The sequence below is a fragment of the Petaurus breviceps genome, unplaced genomic scaffold, assembly GCF_028583685.1.
Source record: "Petaurus breviceps papuanus isolate PSGF00001 unplaced genomic scaffold, PetGlider_PUasm1.0 115, whole genome shotgun sequence".
Lineage (NCBI taxonomy): Eukaryota > Metazoa > Chordata > Mammalia > Diprotodontia > Petauridae > Petaurus > Petaurus breviceps.
Genome location: NW_027185612.1, coordinates 7,982,414 through 8,002,371, shown reverse-complemented (window position 1 = coordinate 8,002,371; position 19,958 = coordinate 7,982,414). Strand labels below are relative to the sequence as shown.

Genomic DNA, 19,958 nt, shown 5'->3' with positions numbered 1-19,958 from the left:
CAAAAAACAAAACAATTAAAAATGCACACTTATGTTTAAAAGATAATGTATGCTAGTAAGAGTAAATGTGCATTTATTTGTTTGTCCTTAATAATAATATTATAATCCATAATAAACATTTTTGAACACTTAAAGGACAAGTAAAAATGAAATGTTTCCTCTTTATTGATTCAGTTCACTATTTTTTAACTATAGACAAGATAATCAGTCTTCAGCTTTTGTGTACAGGTGTGCTATGCTTTGAATGGCTAAGGTAATTAAAAGTAACACAAAAAATTGTGTTTTTATAAAGCAAACTAATTTTAATTGGTCATAAAAGCTTATTAAACATAGGTTAACCATTTAACAATACAAAAAAACCACCCTGTGATGTGTCAGGGTACCTAATTTTTATCTTTGTATAAGAGGGTTTTCCCCCTGTTTCTGTTTGTTTTCTGAAGTGAGATGTACTCAATATCGATAACTGTGTGATGTCGATTCTCTATAATTTCATTCCCAAGGGAGATTTAATTGTATGTAACTAATTTCACTTTGTTTGAAGCTACGATTTGGTTTAAATTACATCTAAGAAATGTTGTGACTAATATTTCATGATATCAATCAAGTTTAATTTAGTAGCAGTGGAAAGAAATGTAACCCAAAAAAGACAAACTGAAAGGTACATGAAAAAAGGGAGAATCATAACCATAATAAAAGTATTTTTTCCTTTACACAATATTCAAATATCACTTTGAAAATGCCTTCAATAGAATGACACAGGTATCAGATATAATTACTTTAAGAAGATAGGCTACAGAGTAAAGTAGAGCAATGTCCTTTAAGACAGAAATCATGTCTGACTTTAACTGAAGACAGATTTTCATGCTTAAGAAACTAAAGTTGAGAGAGTCAATACCTCCTAAATATTATTAAATGTCGCCAAACAGACACTGAAGTTTATTATCACTTAATTCTCTAAATCACTGGAGGGAAGCACATCAAAACCCAGAAACAATTAGCATTGTTTCTGAGAATGCTTTTTTGGAAAAGGACAATTCTCATATTCAGAATACAATAATCAAAGAAAAGCTAAATTTCTCACAAAATGTAAAATATTAACTGTATTGTACTCTAAGTCTTATCTGAGTTTTTCCCCTCCAAATTATCACATAAATTTAGTGAAGTACATTTGGAAAAAATACAAATGAAAACTGAAAGTGAATATTCTAATTTTATAGTTGCTGTAGACATTTTTAGAAGGCTATCAATGACAGTACTGACTTATGTCTATTCCCTGTTTACAATTTCCTGTCCATTTCGAATTACAGCTCATATCAGGTTATTATTGCTGTAATGAAAATGAAATAAACATGAAAGCTAGTTCAACAACAGTTTAGACATAGACCTTGAGATTTTTTCACACAGAATGTTGTAAAGTGTTTTAAAAGTATTCAAAATATTTCTGCTTTTCAATAAGCTAGCTTTCAAACCTACTCATCAAAACAAACATATTCTGCAATTTAAAGAACAGAAATGCTTACTCCAAAATCATATAATTCACTAATTTATAGTTAATAAATTATCTGAAGGAAAAACAAATCCTTTGTTCTTTGTTTATTTTCATTATTTGAAATATTTACAAATTTTTCAGTATTTCACAAATATTAGTATAGAAAACAATCCTCTAAGTCACCAAAAGGGTGCTTACTTGAGTAATAATAGCTAGTTAAGAATAATAAATAATAAAACAGTAAGTATATTGAAAAATAACTCATATTTACATAGCACTTTATGGTTTAAAAAGCACTAGATAGCTGAATCCACTTTTGATATATTTACGGACAGAAGTAAGTCTATTTCCATTTTCTGTGGACTTTTGCAATTTAAGTATTTAAAAGGTCATTCTTCATATTTTAGGATTATTTTCTGTTCAATATAACTACATATCTACATGTTCTTACTTGTTTTATGAACTCATAATTACAACTATAACAAAAGCTTTAAGAACAAACTCAAGGAAATATTTTTCCAACAAGCCAATTAAGTCAGAAAAATGAAAGAAAATAAGGAAAAGTTCTGAAATATATTTTTAAAATTATTTTTTTGAAATGCTCTTAAATCAAGTGGCTAAGCACCTTCTTTTGTTTAAAAAAATTTGTTAAATTTCACATATATGTGTGTATGTATATACACACATATACAACTTTTAATAATGGAAGGATCTTTGCACTTAATACAAGGAGACAATAATAAAATAAAAATCCATATTCTTTAAACTAAAATGCGTTTGAACTTCCCACTGGTGACTGATCCAACAATTTTACAGTTAAACAAAATTAATTCTGCTCTCAAAAATCCATTGACCTTAAGCTTTTAACAAACATTTTCAACTGCACAGATTATTGTCAATATTTACAAATCCTTAAAAATTATATTTAGATGGAGCCACTTTTATTTGCTATATTAATATTTCTTTGCAAATGTATGCTTATCCATATCACAGCAGAAGGACCAGCTGCTACTCACTGGGAATCTCTGGGGTCCTACAGCAGGTCTGGGCTGGCTGGGTACTGGTAACAAGGGCACTAAAAGAAGAAAAACACCCTTCATTGTGAATTTGTTTTGATTAACAATGGTACAAAAAGAAATAATGCAATTTACCAAATAGGTAAGAAGTTGAGGCTTACAGCAAATTCTTGAATACCCCGACACCCCCCCTTTTTTTTAAATTTAAAAGAAAGCCAACCAATATTTCAAATGGTAATAAGAAATTTAGATTTTACTAGTTAAATATTTATAGATTTCATTTTTCTTCAGGAGATGCATCATTTCCTGTCTATTTTTCTAGTAAGTATAGCTAAAAGAATCTAGAAGAATTTTCAATTCTGGTGCTCCCATCCACACAAAAATCTAAGTGCAAGTTACAAGTGAAATGAAACTACAACAGAAATGATTTTTACATGGAAGTTTACTGATTAGAAAGACGTATCATAAAAGTCATTTTAACCACTCCATTTAAAATAGGCTAATTTCATAAACTGGTACTAAGTGGGTTACATACTAATGTGCTTTAAAAAAATTCTCTGGAGCTTAAACATTGTGGTTTTATAAAAACAAAACAAAATGAAATTACACGTGGAATTTTGCAAACAAGTTCTACTCTAAATTTCACATAGCAAGTGGTAGTTGTGTTTGCAGACATCAGAAAATTAGGAGAAAATAAATCCAAAGAATACAATGATTGAGAGTATGAGAGGAAAAAAATTAATTTTTAAATTAATAAATGACCTCCCCACCTCAGCTACTCATGGAATTCAACACATCAAACTTCTTATTCAACAAGATTTCATAGTTCAAACTTAAAAAGTGCTACTGGGCTAGTCAAGCCAATCTTTGAAAATGACTCAAAGAAAGGCTCCCTCCTTTAAAAAAAAAAACAAGAAGACTTGCTACCAGAAAAAGTTTAAAGGGGTATAGGGGTGGTAGTTGGGTGAGAAAGGGAGGTAGGGCAAGAGGGTCATGCTAACAAGCTGCAGATGTCAGAGAAAAAGGCAGCAAAGGCTCAAGGCCCAATCAACGATCAAGCAATTTATAAATGAGCCAAGAACTATGCTTGACACAGGGCAACCAAAGAAAAAATTGAAATAATCCTTGCCACCCAAAAAAAATGTACATTCTCTCAGGGGAGACAACATATTCATAAATAATAAGTATATCTAGAATAAAAAAAAATACAAGATAGTGTAGGGAGGCACCAGCAGCTATAGGGAGGAGGGAGGAGGGAAAATAGAAGGTCAAGCTTCAGCTGAGTCATGAAGAAAGTAAATGATTCTACAAGGTGAGGAAGATGCATATTCCAGGCATGAAGGAAATTCAGCAGAAAGACATGAAACGGGAGATGGATGGCAATGTGTCAAGAACAGAAAAAATTTCAGTCTAGCTTGATCACAGAGCGTTGGGAGGGGAATCCTGTGCAATGAAGATAGAAAGTCAGGTTGCAGTCAGATTATGAAGAGCTTTAAGTCAGGTTTTTATAGGCAATAAGGAGACACTGGAGTTTATTAAACTGGGGAAGGGCATGATCTTAACTTAGCTTAACAAATCATGTTAACAAATAATGTGGAGGATAGACTCAAATGAAGAGGCACGGAGGCCAAGAAAAGTCATTAAGGAGGCCACTGCACGAGAAAAGTGGTGGCTATTCAAATAATAAAATGGAGATATACCCAAGAGGAGAAGCAACAAAATTTTGGCATCTAGCTGCACATGCTGGGTGAGGTAGAATTAGGAGTCAAGGATAATAATGCTAAAGTGGCAAATTTTGGTGATTAAAAGGCTGGTGGTTCCCTCAACAGAAACAGGTAAACTGGGAAAAGGTCAGGTTTGTGTGTTTGAGGGAGAACGATAAAGAGCTCTAAATGGTACATGTTAAACTCAAGTGGCCTATGTAAGTTCTGGTTTGATATGCCCAATAGGAAAAAAGTTTAAAAGATAGTGAAGTGATAGGAAGTCATAAAGTAGGGTACTGTCTGCACCAGATAGAAACAGAATCCTCAAAGGATAATCCAGAAAAACTCACAATGGGTTCTTTGTCCAGTCCAGCTCAGCAAAGGGAGACACCAGGAAGGTCTGAAGACACTGGGTACAGAGTCAGCCAGAAGCATGTTGTGCAGGCAGCACTCCAGCATTAGGGAGAAGCTGTGTAGCAGGACAAATGGGAGTTCCAGACCCATGGGGGTGGGGGGTGGGGCGCACTGTGATGAGAACAGGTATGAACTGGGAGTTTTATTACATTCTACCCAGTTCTCGATCCAGGCCAGATAGAGAAAGGGATCTGTGCAGGGGAGTGGTGCTACTTAGGTAGGAAGGCACAGAGTTAAGTAAGAAAGGTCAGAATTCACCAAGGGCAGTGATGTGGTTCAGTCTTTCAAGGGCACATTAGGTTCTCATTTCTAGTCTCTAGGCCAGTTTGCAAAGAAATAAACAAGACAGAAATCCCAGACCAAAGGAGAATCTAAAATTTTGCTATTTTGAACCAAAAAAGATTTCCATTTAGCTGATAAGAGGTAGAGTCCAGCAGCATTCTATTCCTTCAAGGAACCTGTGGAGCTTGGGGGAGTTTTAGGGGGTGGGGAGGGTACAGGATCAGCTATATGACACTTTGCTCTGAAATCAGATCACTTTGGGAGCACTGAAAGCTTGTCGGCCCCCAATTTCTCCCAGAGATCCATGACTAACCCAATACTCAATACCCCAAAAGAGTAGTAGCAAAAGGACCAACACAAACATTCCCTCCAGAAGGGTCATAAAGCCTATCCCCAAACATCCAAGTCCAAAACCAAGAAGTAGGATGGAAAGATAGGCAAGCAAAAAAAACCAAAAACTCCGTCATAGCAAGAGTTTTTAAAAAAAGAGACTTAAAATATTTTTATAAATAGATTGAGTACTTGCCAAAAAAAAAAAATTAGAGAAGAACCATGGAAGAATTAGAAAGAGCTTGCCATAAGAGGTATAAAACCTTACCTAAGCAACAAATACCCTGAAAATTCAAAATCACCAAATAGAAAATAATGACTTGATAAGACAACAAGAAATATTAAAACAAAGTCAAGGCCAAAAGAAACAGAAAAATATGTAAAGTATTTCATAATGAAAGCAACTGACCTAGAAAACAGATCAAGGAGAAAAATTTAAGGATCACTGGACTATCTGAATATCATGACCAAAAAAAAATAAAAAGCCTGGACATCGTATTTCAAGAAATCTTGAAAGAAAATTTCCCACATCTCCAAAACTAGAGGGCAAAGTAGAAATAGAAAGAATCCACTGACCACCCCAAATGAAAACGCCCAGGAATGTCATAGCCCCAAACCAGAGCTTCTGAGTCAAAGAAAAAAATACTCCAAGCAGCCAGAAAGAAAGAATTCAAGTACCAAGGATCCATAGTCAGGATCACACATGAATGAATTGTGATAAAACAAGAAAAAACAGTTTACATTCAAATATGGGGAGATAATATATGTCCCCTCTAAATCTATTACCGTCATCTTGATTCATAGATAAGAGTCCAACAAGACAAGGGCTGGAAGTGGTTCTGTTATGGTTTGATAATCTTAAGAAAAGAATGGTAAGATAAGTGAAAAAGGAATAAACACACTGTGTGTAGGGGGATGAGAGATGGAGTTAAAATTATCTCACATATTCAGTACACACATGGAGAAGAAGGTAGAGGGAGGAGTGGTTGACACAAACTCTCTCACCTGAAGTGGTCAAAGAACACACACACACACATACACACACACAGACAAACAGACACACACAAAGAAATATATTTTATTCAGTAGGGACATAGGAAGGGAAGGAAAAACGGGATAGGAAGAATTAGAGGGAAGATAAGTTAAGGGAAGGATAAATTCTAAACAAAACAAACTCTACAGATCCACAAAAATGTTTACAGCTCTTTTTGAGGTAGTAAAGAATAGGAATCTGAGAAGATGCCCAGAAGTCAGGACATGGATGAAAACTTGTGGTACATAAATGTGATAGAATATTATTGTACTAAACTCTTATCATCATAATGACCAAGGAGGGAGGAGTGGTTGGATTCCAGGGTACTAATGAGGAAATATTCTACTCACCTCCTGATAGAAAAGTAAAGGACTCAGAATACAGAATGACACAAAGAATTTTTGGACAGGAATTTGTTTTGAAAGACTCTACATTTTCATAATTGGTTTTTTTTCTCCTGTGTTCTAAATTGGGGGTTGAGAGGGGGGAGGCGAGGATGATTTTTAATTACAACAAATAAAATATTTTTTAAGAAATGTCCAATAGGCACTTGGTAACAAGAGAATGGAGCTCAAAAGACTGACTGGGAAATACAGACCAGTAGGCTACTACATGGGGATGATAATTAAATTATACTGATGAAAACTGATGTTGTCAAGTAAGAGATGAAAAGAGATTAAGGTCCAGGACAGGACTAGGAAACACCTACAATATGAAGTCATCATTGGATGATAAACCAGCAAAGAGAACTGAGGAGTAACCACATAGGCAATAAGACGGGTCAACCAAGAAAGATCAGGGCCATAAAACCCAGTAAAGAGTCTCCACGAGGGGAAGAAGATCAAATGCTACAGAGACAAGGCAAATGCTACAGAGACAAGGCAAATGCTACAGAGAGGAATCAAGGAGGATGAAGACCAACAAGAAACCACTAGACTTGGCAATTAAAAGACCATTCCAAAGTTCAAAAAGAAATTTCAGTTGAGTGATGAATTTGGAAGCCAAATCTCGAAGGGTGAGAAGAGAGGAAGTAGGTACATTTGGTATAGATTTTTTTTTTCCTTTACAGAAGAGAAAAAGAATGAAATCAGGGCACGTATTCCATAATGAAAGCATCTTGGGGATTTGATCAACATTCCTACCAAACCTTAAGTTAATTAACATGATTAAGGAATCATAAAAAGAGAATGGTGCTATTATATGTAATCAAACTGGCCTATATATCGAGGACAGTATAGAAAGTGGACAACCAGGAAAAACTCAGGTGAAAAGTATAATTAAATATACAGTTTTGAGGATTCTGGGTTTTTCCTCTCAAGTCTTAACAGTAATGTGAGTGTCAGACATTTACAGGCACCTATATAAATCTGAAATAATCTCAACACTACTACCTAGACACAATAAACCCCATGAAAAAGGAGCCACATAAAAATGAAGGTGTATTTCCCTATTCATATTACAAGTCCCTGACTGATTATACTGCTGGAATCATAATAATGTTGCCCCCAGCCCCAGTATTCTAACTTCCTTCCACTGAACAGCAGACATGTCCTGACTTAACTACACAATCTGACTTTAACCACACCACAGGCCCTCAGACTCAATACAGCCATTGCTCCTAGCTAGCCATTGCTCCCAGATCCAATCCAATATATTATGTGTGTGTATGTATGTGTGTGTGTATATGTTTGAACACTTGTGTCCTTGTATTCAATCACAACCATAACATCCATTTGGCCCAAGACAGGACCATAACACCAAACTATCCATCTTGACCAGACAGAACCACAATAGCGAGCCAATCGGAGGGCAGTATGACCAGGATGTTTGACCACTGACCACCATAGAAGGGAATCCTCCTCATTACCTAATCCCTTAAAAAATCCCTCCTGTCCTTTTAATATTTATAATTTCTCTTATGCAATCAGCATCATTCATTACACTATAAATTTGTCTGTGTTGTCTTAACTAAGTTGTTGGTTCCTCCTGGAACCTAGCTTGCTTCTGAGGGGCATCAATCCTCAATAAATGCCTATATGTGGATTAGAGATAGTCTGACTCTGACTTGAGATGGTGCCACCACAATACACCATGAAACCACAACAGTAGCAGTGAAAATCAATCGTACCTTTCCTTCCCAATCCCTCTTGCGAGAGAAAAGAGAGAGAACAAGCAATTATTAAAACCTACTATGTGCCAGGCACTATGCTAAGTACTTTACAAATATTATCTAATTTAATCCTCACAACAACCCCGAGAGGAAAGTACAAAAGACAACTGGCAAATATCAATGACATGCACATACCCAATATGCATTTTTACATCATTTATGAGCTTAATTCTTCAAAGATTAAAATATTCTTCAATTCGCAATCACTTGGTGTCACCAAGACAATACAAATGATCAAGACAACATTGTTTTACAACAAAAACAGTTCAAAACTACTGAAAATAACAACATGATTTTCTAAGCAGGAATCCAGCTCAATCTTCACCTCCCACTTAATTCTAGTCAGAGCTCAATGACTATCAGAAATATTTGTCCAAACTATGAGCCCAAGGACACAAACTCAAGTTAACATGGCACTTTCAGATCTACAGAGTACTGTCTTCATAAAAGCTTTGCAAAGTACAAAACACAAGTTTTATCCGTATTTTACAGATTTAAAAAAAAGTGATTTGCTCATGGTCACATGGCTAATTAAATGTTGAAACTAGGGTTAATATAACAAACCACACATTTTTCCCATTCACTTTGCTACAGTCATACTATATAAAAACAAGCTATTTTACAATACTGTGTATTTTACCTTCACTTCGGAAGTAAATTCTCTAAGACACAGTTCAGGTACCATTTTCTGCAAGAAGTCTTTTCTGATCCCTTCAAATGCTAGTGCCCTTTCTCAACTACTTTGTAGTCAAGTCAATAAGCATTTACTAAGTACTTTCCTATGAGCCATGCACTGTGCCTTATAAGCTCTTAGGATACAAAGAAACGTAAAACACACCAACAAAAAACAAAGCAGTCCCTGCTCTCAAGGAACTCACAGATTAATGGAGGAGACAACATGCAAACAACTATGTACAAACAAGATAGACAGATATACAAGTTGAATCAAAGATAACGACAGAGCACTACCTAATGCCCTAGCATTAAGGTAGGTGGGGAAAGTCTTCTTGTAAAAAATAGGATTTTTACCTGGAACTTCAAGGAAGCCAAAAGACTATTAGGAAGGAGAGAAATTCCAGGTACAGAGAAAGGCCAATCAATATGTATGAAGTAGAGTGATGAGAGTACTGTGTTGAAGGGATAGCAAGGAGACCAGTATCACTGGATCACAAAGTATATGGAGGATAAAAAAGTGTAAGAAGGCTGGAAAGGTAGAAGATGCTAGTTTATGACAGGCTTTTTAAGCCAAACAGACAATTTTGTATTTGATCCTAGAGTGAACAGGGAGTTAGTGGAGTTCATTTGTATTTAACTACTTTGTAAAAATTTCTATATATTAACTTTATATTTGTTACATATACACATTTTTAATATGTACTGCTCTCTCTCATTTGAAGGCAATCTTAATGTAAGTTGAGATTGTCTGATTCTTTGTAGTAGCAGCTTCAGTATCTAGCCCAGTGCCTGACACAGAGTAGGTAGTCTTTTTTATCATGTGTTCTACACGACACTGGGCAACATCTTTTGGAAAACATACTTTCCTGTCTGATACCCTGGATTATAACAAAACTGCCCAGAGCACTTGAGTTATCTCTACAGTCAAGAGCGTCATGGAATTTTAAATAAATCAAATGTGCAAAAGAGAAGCAAATTCTATAAGGAGAGTTCTTAAGGTTACGTTTTACTGAATCAAACATTTTCTTAAAATCAACAAATAATAGAGGGATATTTTGCATAATCAGCTGCGTAGACGCCCATAAATAAATAGATGGTCCACCACAGTGGTGATTTGCCCAATGTCACATAGATAGTAAGTGTTAAGTGTCTGAGGCTGGATTTGAAGTCAGGTTCTCCTGACTCCAGGGCTGGTGTTCAATTCACCTAGCCATCCCCCTCCCCCCCAAACTAAGATTGCACATAGAACATTCTTATGGTGATTTTATAGACAAGAATTCAGATATACGTATCAATACTTGTCAATAACTCTTCAGTGGCTTTTATTTCTTTGCCTTCTTTGACATACTCTAAAAATCAAACTTTTTAATCAAATAAACAAGTCAACACACATTTATTAAGCCTTACTATGTACCAGGAACTGTGCTAGTGCTATAGATACCCCCAAATAAGGCAAAAGCAGCCCTTGCTTGAGGAAGTTCACAATCTAATGGAGGAGACAACATGAAAACAAATACATACAAACAAGACACACACAGTCTAAATTGGGGATAACAGAGGGCATGCACCAATGTCAGAGTGGACTAAGAAAGAAGGTGACATTTAAGCTGCATAATTTTAGATTTATGTCTCCTCTAGCATTCATTTCTTCCATATATACTTGGGCAAGTTCAGCCTTTCTCCCTGTCCTGCCCTTACCTTCTGAAATAAAATATAGAGAAGGTAAGATAACATTTTGTGAATGATTCAAGTCCATTATTGTGAATATTAACTACTGTGATGTATTATAGACAACGAAAGTTTGGGACACTGTTATAGAGGTTGACTCAGTAAGATTACCTCATATAAAACAACAGTCAGAAAATATTTCCAGACAACACCCCTTCTTCAAGGCAAGCTCCAAACTTGTCAAACAATACAATAGACTACCAATAAAATGTATATCCTAATGCTGATATAACCCTATACATGGCATATTAATGTCTTTTGAGAGTCAATAAAGGCGTTCCTACGATTAACATACCTGTAGCATAGACAACAAAGTCTAGAGTGACTGAGATCCCAAATATCATCAGTAAGTTAATGACTTCAATATGAAAGAATTACAGCATTTGATACTACTGAACAAACTTTCCAATTAAATACTTTTTCCTGACTTGGTATTCTTCCTACCATCTGGCCACTCTTCCCCAATCTCCTATCCCACAGCATCATCCATGTCTAACCCACCCCTAATTATGGATTTCAAAATGTTTTATCCTGGGGGTCCTTTTGTCCTCTTTTTGTGATTTCAGCAGCTCTGATAGGTTCAGTTATCATTTTCATGGAGATGATTCCCAGATTTGTATATCTAACACCTGTATAATACTTGACCTTCAGTGCTATATCACCAACTATTAGATATTTCCAAATGGATTCATCAGAGGCATCTCGAAACTTCTGTCATTCAGTTTTTCAGTCATGTCTGACTCTTCAAGACCTCACAGACTATAGTACACCGGGCCTTTATATCTTCCACTATCTCCTGAAGTCTGTCCAAGCTCAGGTTCGTGGCTTGCATGATACTATCTTATCCTCTGCCATCCCCTTCTCCTTTTGCCTTCAATCTTTCCTAACATCAATCTTTTCCAGTGAATCCTGTCTTTTTACCTTGTGCCCCATGTATTTAATCTTCAGTGTGCTCCAGACATGTTCTCTTAAGAAGTCTATAAAGCATAAATAACTAGAAAAGTAACGTACTTTTCCTCTCAAGTAAACATGCTCATAAAAAGCCTACCTGTTCAAAACACATGATTCTTTTAAGGCACAACCACATAAAATGCATTCAACACCCAATCATTTATTAAATACTTATTACATGTATGGCCCTGTGCTAAGTAGATAGGAATGGAAGTGGCAAAAAGCAGAAAGAGGAGTTATACAGTCAAAAATCTTTATTTGCTTTGATTCTGATATGTAACTTCATTGATGTAGGGCCTTTCTGGAGAGAAAATTCCCTCTACCTATGCAGGTAGGCAACTATTCTGAAAATTACAGTCTTACAGAATTGCCTCATGCAAGGTTGAGTGATTTGCCAGGGTTATTATGTGCCAGGGTGGGATCTGCACCCAGAGAGGCTTCATAACTGTTAAGTCATTTCTCTAGGCACGGTACCATGTTACTTTCCCTATAAGCTAAACAAGAATTAAAACCTAAGAAAAACTGTTACCAAGGTGGAATTTATTTAGCCAATTTCTAAAACCAGAAATGTAAAATAAAGTTATGTGGGAAGAACAGAAGGGATTAGGGCACTGACAATAGTTTCTAGTGCCCTGCAGCTTTTCCACCTATCCTTTGCAATTGCAAGAAAAACACATTCCCACAGATGGGAAGAGACTGGGCAGAAGGTGGCGATGGCCCTGGGAGGAACAAAACCCCCAAGATTTGGGGGTGGGGTTGGCTAATGATTACTGCTGTCAATAAACTGTGGAGGGAACAAGAGTAGGATCAGAAGACAACTACAATCACAGAATGTAAACTCACCAGCCCTGGAGGGGCACGAAAATCAGGCTGAGGCTACAGAAAATTAACTCTGGCATTGTTCATGAGGGCAGAAAACACTACAAACGACTACCTATGAGCCATGTTTGGTCTATCTAGGTTCAAAGTCTAATCCCTAATCAGATAAGATCTTGACCTCATAACATGGAAAAGATTAACAAGGAGGCCTTTGAGGAGCAAAGTAATTTGAAGATGCCCAGTTTTCTTGTATATACTCCCAGGTGATCTTTTGCTACTGGCCACCCATACAGTCACTTGATTTAAGCACAATGGGCTAGATGGCAGCCAGTCAAACAAAGGTATTCAGCCCCTACCACGTGGCAGGCACTGTGTGTAGCACTAGGGAAACAAGGAAAGATAAAAGACAATCACTGTTCTCAAAGACTCACAGACTAATGCAAACAACAATATACAAACATGATATAAATGGATTAAACTGAAGATAGTCAACAGAGAGACATGGGCATGTTTGTAGGGCAGCAGAAAATGAACCAGTTGAAAGGGAAAGACTGGAAATAAGTGGAAAGAGTGGAGGTGACAGAGGGGACAATCTGGTGGAAGAGACAGGATGGAATGGGATTGATTTTTGAAAACAGCCTTGGGAAGATATAAGGTCATTTCACCACCCCAGGCAAAGTGAAAGAGGAGATAGGGGCAGAAGGCATCTGAGATAGGAGACGAGTAAAAGTGGAGAAGAGGGAGCTCAGGGCCAATGACTTTTAATTTTTTTCTGTAAAATATGAGGCAAGGTTTTCAGCTAAGAGAGTAGGGGGACAGGAGGAGGCATGAGAGGTTTAAGGAGGGACAGAAAACATTTAGAAAGCCGCTGTGGAGAGTAAGATAATTAGGGAGGTATAGTAAGACTACTCAGCAACAATGAGGGCCCAGTTGAGATTATGTCACATAAATCTGTAGTAGACTTAGAACAGTTGCATGATTTTCTCCAGCTTCCTTTAGCAGCAAATGTGTAGATAAGAAGTGATCCAAGGCTGAGGCTTGACTGGGTGTAATCAGTGATATGATTAAAGGGGTGGGGAATGTAGAGTTGAACTGGTTCACCCGAGGAGTATAAAAGAGATGACTTAGAAGAGAACTGAGAGGTCAAGGGATTGTAGGTCACACTGTGAATGAAAAGTAGGATTATGTAAGGTCAGGTAGGGAGAGGTGAAAAGTCAATAAATTATGGTTGGATGAGGGGATTTCAGAATTTTTCAGCACAAAGTGATACTTTCTTGAACACAGAGGAGGGGAAGATCAAGGGTATGACCATCTTTGTGTGGGGGGTAGAGGAGAAGCTCATGGAAGAAGAGTAGGCTGAGGAACTGAGTGATGAGGGTATTTGAGGGAGAATCAAGACATATACTAAAGTCCCCTAGTATTAGAGCAGGAGTTGGAGAGAAAACAAAAGTCATAAGACAGGTGTCAAAGTTAAGGAAAGAAGGCAAGGGACTGACCTAGGCATCTGTACAATGGCTATCAAAATTTTGATTGGGTGGTAGATATTAATAGCATGAACCTTAAAGGAAGATGATTGATGGAGGAAATGAGAGAACCTGGAAGTGCCAATGGGGAGTAGAGTATTTCAACTCCCCCCTTCAAACAATGAGCTAAGGAGAATGAGTGATGGTGAAGCCAGTACTGGAAAGAGTTACTCAGAGAGGTTGTGTCATCAGGGGAAATCCAGGTTTCAGTAAGAACTAGTAGACAGAAGTAGTGGGAGAGGAAAAGATTTTAAATGAAGGTAAGTTTGTTGCCTATGGAATAGGCATTCCAGGGGGCACAATGGAAGGACTAGGTGGAGTTAGGATGAGACTTTGACCTGGGAGGGTTGAGGGGGATGGGAACGAGGAATCAGGTAGTAGGGGATGTTGAGGGAGGTTTAGATGATGATCTATAGGAGTTCAGTGTCCCCGAGATGTGAAAAGTATGACCATATGTGAGAATGTTTATCACTGAGTGGAGGGCACCATTCCTCTACCATCAAAGGACAAGCACAGCAGAAGACGAGAGTCCTGAAGTCCAAGAGAATGTTGTTATTCTTTGTACCAGACGTTCTTCACAACCCACCTGGGAGATTAGGCTGGCAGGAAGAGGCAGAAGATGCCTTGAGATGGTATGGACGCAACTGACTGAGACAGATGAAAGATTGAAAGAAATAGTGTGTCTTGTTCATAGCACAAGCAGGAGACGTATCATTATATCAAAGAGTATGTTGCTAGGGAATGTTTCTGCAGATATCTTTGATGTAAGTATGACAGGAAGGAAGAGGGAACATAAAGGACATCTGTGTCAACATTCTACTGTTTATACTGTTAAGTTTATGTTGTGTTTGTGTGTTATCCACAATCAGTGCTGCTGCATTTATAATGAAATGTATTTAAATGTCTTTAATCACGTATAATACTAGATGTGGCAAATGTAGGATAGAATGTAATGGATAAATAAACTAAATGGATTTGCAATGCACTTAATACTTATAATATATTTCATTTCTGTGTTTATGATATTCAACAGTCAATTCGGTCAATGGGAGAATTCCACCCAGGCATTTATCATCTTCCTCATGCCAACAAAAAACATTTAACAGGACCAGATGTGTAATGCTATTCAACTCCACACTGGCCCAAGGAAACCAGTTTGTAAGACACTTGGCATTAAAAGGAACTGATGTTATGTATGCTGGGACAATAGGCTTCTGGAAGAAGACTGCTAAAGATGAGGGTGGCAAAGCTTTCTTCAAGGGTGCCTGGTTCAATGTTCTCAGAGGCATGGGTGAAGCTTTCATGTTTGTCCTGTATGATGAATTGAAGAAAGCAATCTAAGTACATCCTAACTAAAAAAGGAATCAGTGAATCGTGTACAATACTTAACCATATTTAGCATTTGGACCACTGACCTTCAAGAAATTTCTGTTGTCAGGGAGGCTAAGTGGTACAGTGAGTAGAGCGCCAGCCCTGGAGTCAGGAGCACCTGAATTCAGATCTGGCCTCAGACACTTAACACTTACCAGCTGTGTGACCTTGGGCAAGTCACTTAATCCCAACTGCCCTTCCCTCCCACCTCCAAAAAAAAAAACAAAAAAACCGAAATTCCTGTTGTCTTTTTATCCAGGCCAGATCATGTTTGTTGGGGAGCCAGGAAAAGCTCTTAGAAAAAGGGACTCATTTATTGTGATCCATTATTCACACAGTGGAACTGATAACTCAGTTGGTTTTGGAGAAAATAACAAACAACAATAACTGTGGGTCCAAGGAGGCAGATCAACTTAGACCATCAAGTTAAAATGCTCTTTTATAGGACCATAAATTTGTGTTTAAGTATTTATTTTTAAAAAACTGTCTCTCATTTGTACTCAAGCACTATATACACTATTTTGCAGAGCTGACTATTTGGCAGTTATAATGATCTGTGTTGGGCTTTCTACTGTAAAACAATAAATACAGAGGGCGGCTAGGTGGCACAGTGAATAGAGCACTGGCTCTGGAGTCAGGAGAACCTGAGTTCAAATACACAGAAGACTCTAAAAAAAAAAAAAGATACTTGGCATTAAATGCTAACTAGTTAACTAGTTCAAAGATGGTACATACTGTCTGTGTGACCACATGCAAGTTATTTAACTTTTCAGTGCCCCATACAACAAAGATGGTAATTTGCAGATCTGTAGTACAATGACCAAATTAACTTCAGTCCAATCAATCTTATCCTGTCCTAAAGTATATATAAAGTCCATCTGTCTATCTGAAGGCCAGCAGTGGGAAGATCCAAGGAAAAGAAATGTACCAGTAGGATTCTACAACTGTGGTATTAAACTTCTTTTCAAAATCAACAACAGAATATGGACATTTTGTTATTAACCCATGATCATAGTTCACTGCTTTAACCTGTATTATACAACGATGAGAATGGCTAGAAAATATTTACCAGTTGATAAAAAAATTAGCTACTTGTAAAAGACTTCTGAAATACTTGTCAGAAGCCTGGGCTACTTCTTGAATCGTAATGAGCTCTAGAAATCTTCTCTGGTGGACTAACGTAAAAGCTTGTGTCTAACTAACTGTCAGTTTACTTGCCTTGCCCCTGACCATTTAGCTACTTTCCTTTTTTAAAACAAGAAAATATATAATATTAACAGATGCAGACATAAGTAAAATTGATACGACAAATTAGACTTAATGCAATTCCACAGTCACAAAAGCAACTGAAAGTAACATCATGTTCAACAGTCCTTCTTTGAGCCATCCAATTCATCTGAAACAAAGGCCAGGCTCTGTTGGATATAAATTTTCATTCTTTCCAAGGTGTTAAAGTAAAAATCTGCTATTTAAAAATGGTTTCATTTTTGGTCACTATCTTTCCTCTCACATTTTATTACTGGTCAGAAATTTGTCAGAATCACTTAACTTGTTCCCTGCGTGTCTATGTCAGTGCCACTGTGGATGATCTGCATACCCTAAAAGCCATCACAGCTACTATATCAACAAGAACTATCAAAAATTCCTATGAACAACAGGAAAATCCTTTTTCTAATTGAAACCATTTTGCACAGCAAGAACTAGTAACTCCGTAATTCAGAATAAATGTTAATTAACTAGTTCTATCTCACAAGATGGGTCTTCTGCCACAGGTTGTAGCTAAGCCTCCAAAACAAATGGATATGAATTTTTATAAAGATAATATGAAGAACAGGAACTGTATATTTAGTTATATACAGCAACAAAATTTATTTCCCTAAGCTTTGGTATCCATAATCACTCACATACAATTACTGAAAAATGAGTTTTGTTTCTCAAGATCAGAATCAATGTGGTCTACATGGCATACTATATGGCCAATAGAAGCCTAAAAGTCATTGTTAAAAGCAGAGCACTAGTACTTCTAAAGCAAAATTAATCAAACATAATAATTATGCCCTTCTTTAGCAATTCTCTGAAAACATACTTTAAAATTGACAGTAAAGCCAGGTAACCACTAAAAAAAGCTACATTAAAAAAAAAGCATTTTAATTTGAAAATTAAAAGTACCCCACGCTAAAAACTCTCTATGAAACTTAAGAGAACAGAAAATTTACTGTAACCTGACAGTTTTTTTGTCAGATTTTTAACTTAATGAAATGAAAAATAGTGAAACATGCATCACATACAGTTAACTTTTTAAATCATTGCTCTTCCCTTAATAAAAGATGATTCCAAGAGGTCTTACCTTGCACAGGGGTTACTACTGTCCCTTTGAAATGTGGATTTATATGTATGTTCTTCGGTTGTTGAGGGGTCACTGGTGGGGGGGTCATCATTATCCTAGGTGTTTCCATTTGGGGTGGCATATGCATTCCTTGAGGAGGAGAAGGATGGTGCGGATGCTGTAAGGGAAGCAGAGGCTGTAGCTGTTGCTGCTGGAATAGACTTCTAATAGGTTGCTGTTGAGGAGGTGGTGGCGGAGGTGGTGGAGGTGGAGGTTGTGGTTGTGGCTGTGGTTGTGGTTGAGGTGGTGGAATTAACCTTGGTGAGTGAGTCTGAAAACCAAAGTAAGAAATAAATCGAAACAAGTCAAAAATCGATTTAGGGGAAAACTACAGAATTCTGATTAAATGTAAAGTATTGTCACTTAGAAAATGTGCCTAATATATCTTGGACAATTTCTGAAATCTAAATCAATTAAATTCATTCATAGTAAAAAGGTGGGATTATTGGTTTAAAGTGAAGTAAACATTCAGCATGAGGATTTAAGAGAAAGGTAAGCCTCTTAGCATTCTGCTAAACAAAGATGTGACCAAAACTAGTGAAATGACAAAAATGCCTAATATCCCAGGTCACCCAGGACTGCTGCCATTAGCATTTACCAAAACAATCCTGTGTTAACATCTTTGGATTCCAAGGAAGAACTACATCACCCATAGTGCACCCTCAGAGTTTAAATAACTCTAGACTAAGCACTTCCAAAGGTTTCAAGTTTGCAAAGTCTTGCTCAAACCCTGGGTGGGTAGCGCAATAAATTTTTATCAAATTATCTACCCAATTTGCTACATTTCCCCTATAATAGCCCCCTAATATTACAAAAATTTTATTAAAGACATTGATTTTGTTCTTTAAAGATGTTCACATTCTCTCATTCTAACAAAATGAGGCAGACTGAATAAGTTTTATAGAGAAGGAAACTGAGGTACAAACAAATTAAAGTGACTTTCCCAAGGTCACATTGGCCTGTAAACCATATAACCAGTATTGTCCGTTAAACTCCTCACTCTCAGCCTAGGGTTTTCTGCATCAAATTATACGACTGCTGTTTTTAAATAAATATATAATAAAGGAAAATACGGTAGGAAAAAAAAACAACTTGGAACTGGGAAGAGCAACAAACTGAAAAGAAATAGTCTGGTTTTCACATTAATTTTCACATTAGAGGTGACTTAACAACAATGCAATCTTATACACATTATTAGATATTCTGAATGTTCTGAATGTTATCGTTAATCTTCCACTATCCTTAAAATGAATTCCTCATGTTAAAAAAATAAATATCTTTTGTTTTTTTAAATTTCAAACTGTATGAATGCTAAAAATTTAGAAAAGGGAAGTATACTGAATATACTAGAGGTCAAAATTTTTATTTAATTTCACTTTAACTTAAGCTCTTGGAAATTCAATGACTAAAAATCAAAAAGCAGCACTACAGCCTAAAAAATGTAAACATTAAAAATGCTTAGCTTCTGTCCTTGTTTCAAAACACAAGAAGGAAGTGACATTAATCTATATGAAAAATTAGTTTAAATGCTTACTGTAGCTGTTGGTACAGCTGGTTAGTTTAACCAACCATCATGATCTTCAATAAACTGTAATGGCTCCCCATTACCTCCAGGATTACACATATAATCCTCTGTTTGGTATTCAAAGTCTTTTGCAATTCCCCTTCTTATCTTTTGAGGTTTTTTTTTTCCACTGCACACATTTTATAATACAGCTATACTGGCCTACTTGCTGCTCCTCATCCATGACACCACCTCCTGGTACCACGAGTTTGTACTGTCTGTGCCCTGTGCATGGAATGGTTTCCCTCTGGACTTCTAATTTCTCTCTTGCCTGGGTTCATTCAAGACCCAGCTCAAATCTCACCTTCTGAAGATCTTTCCCAGTCCCACCACATCTCCCATCCTCACTACCAGAGCCTTACCCTCTGAAATTATTTTCTATCTACAGTGAATTTACAATGTTGGTATCTAATTACTGGCCTGTCGTATCCCCTATTAGTATGTGAACTCCTAGAGAGCAGGATCAGTGTTTCTGTCTTTCTTTGTACGTTGCTCCATACCCTG

At 36.7% G+C, this 19,958-nt stretch overlaps 1 protein-coding gene and 1 long non-coding RNA gene across 9 annotated transcripts in view; both read right to left on the bottom strand.

Annotated features, from left to right (window-relative positions):
• LOC138158349 (uncharacterized) overlaps positions 1-19,958 on the bottom strand; it is a 1,179,890-nt gene that overhangs the window by 974,618 nt on the left and 185,314 nt on the right. The window lies entirely within an intron of this gene.
• The window catches only part of RBM33 (RNA binding motif protein 33), a 173,129-nt gene that overhangs the window by 91,800 nt on the left and 61,371 nt on the right, over positions 1-19,958 (bottom strand). For 7 of the 8 annotated variants that reach the window (XM_069084429.1, XM_069084437.1, XM_069084446.1 and 4 more), the window contains 2 exons: positions 17,852-18,161; positions 2,506-2,564 (listed from right to left, as the gene is read on the bottom strand). In XM_069084429.1, coding sequence (XP_068940530.1) covers positions 2,506-2,564; positions 17,852-18,161 — 369 coding nt within the window. The remainder of the gene's footprint in view (positions 1-2,505; positions 2,565-17,851; positions 18,162-19,958) is intronic. The other variant, XM_069084477.1, reaches the window with a different exon arrangement.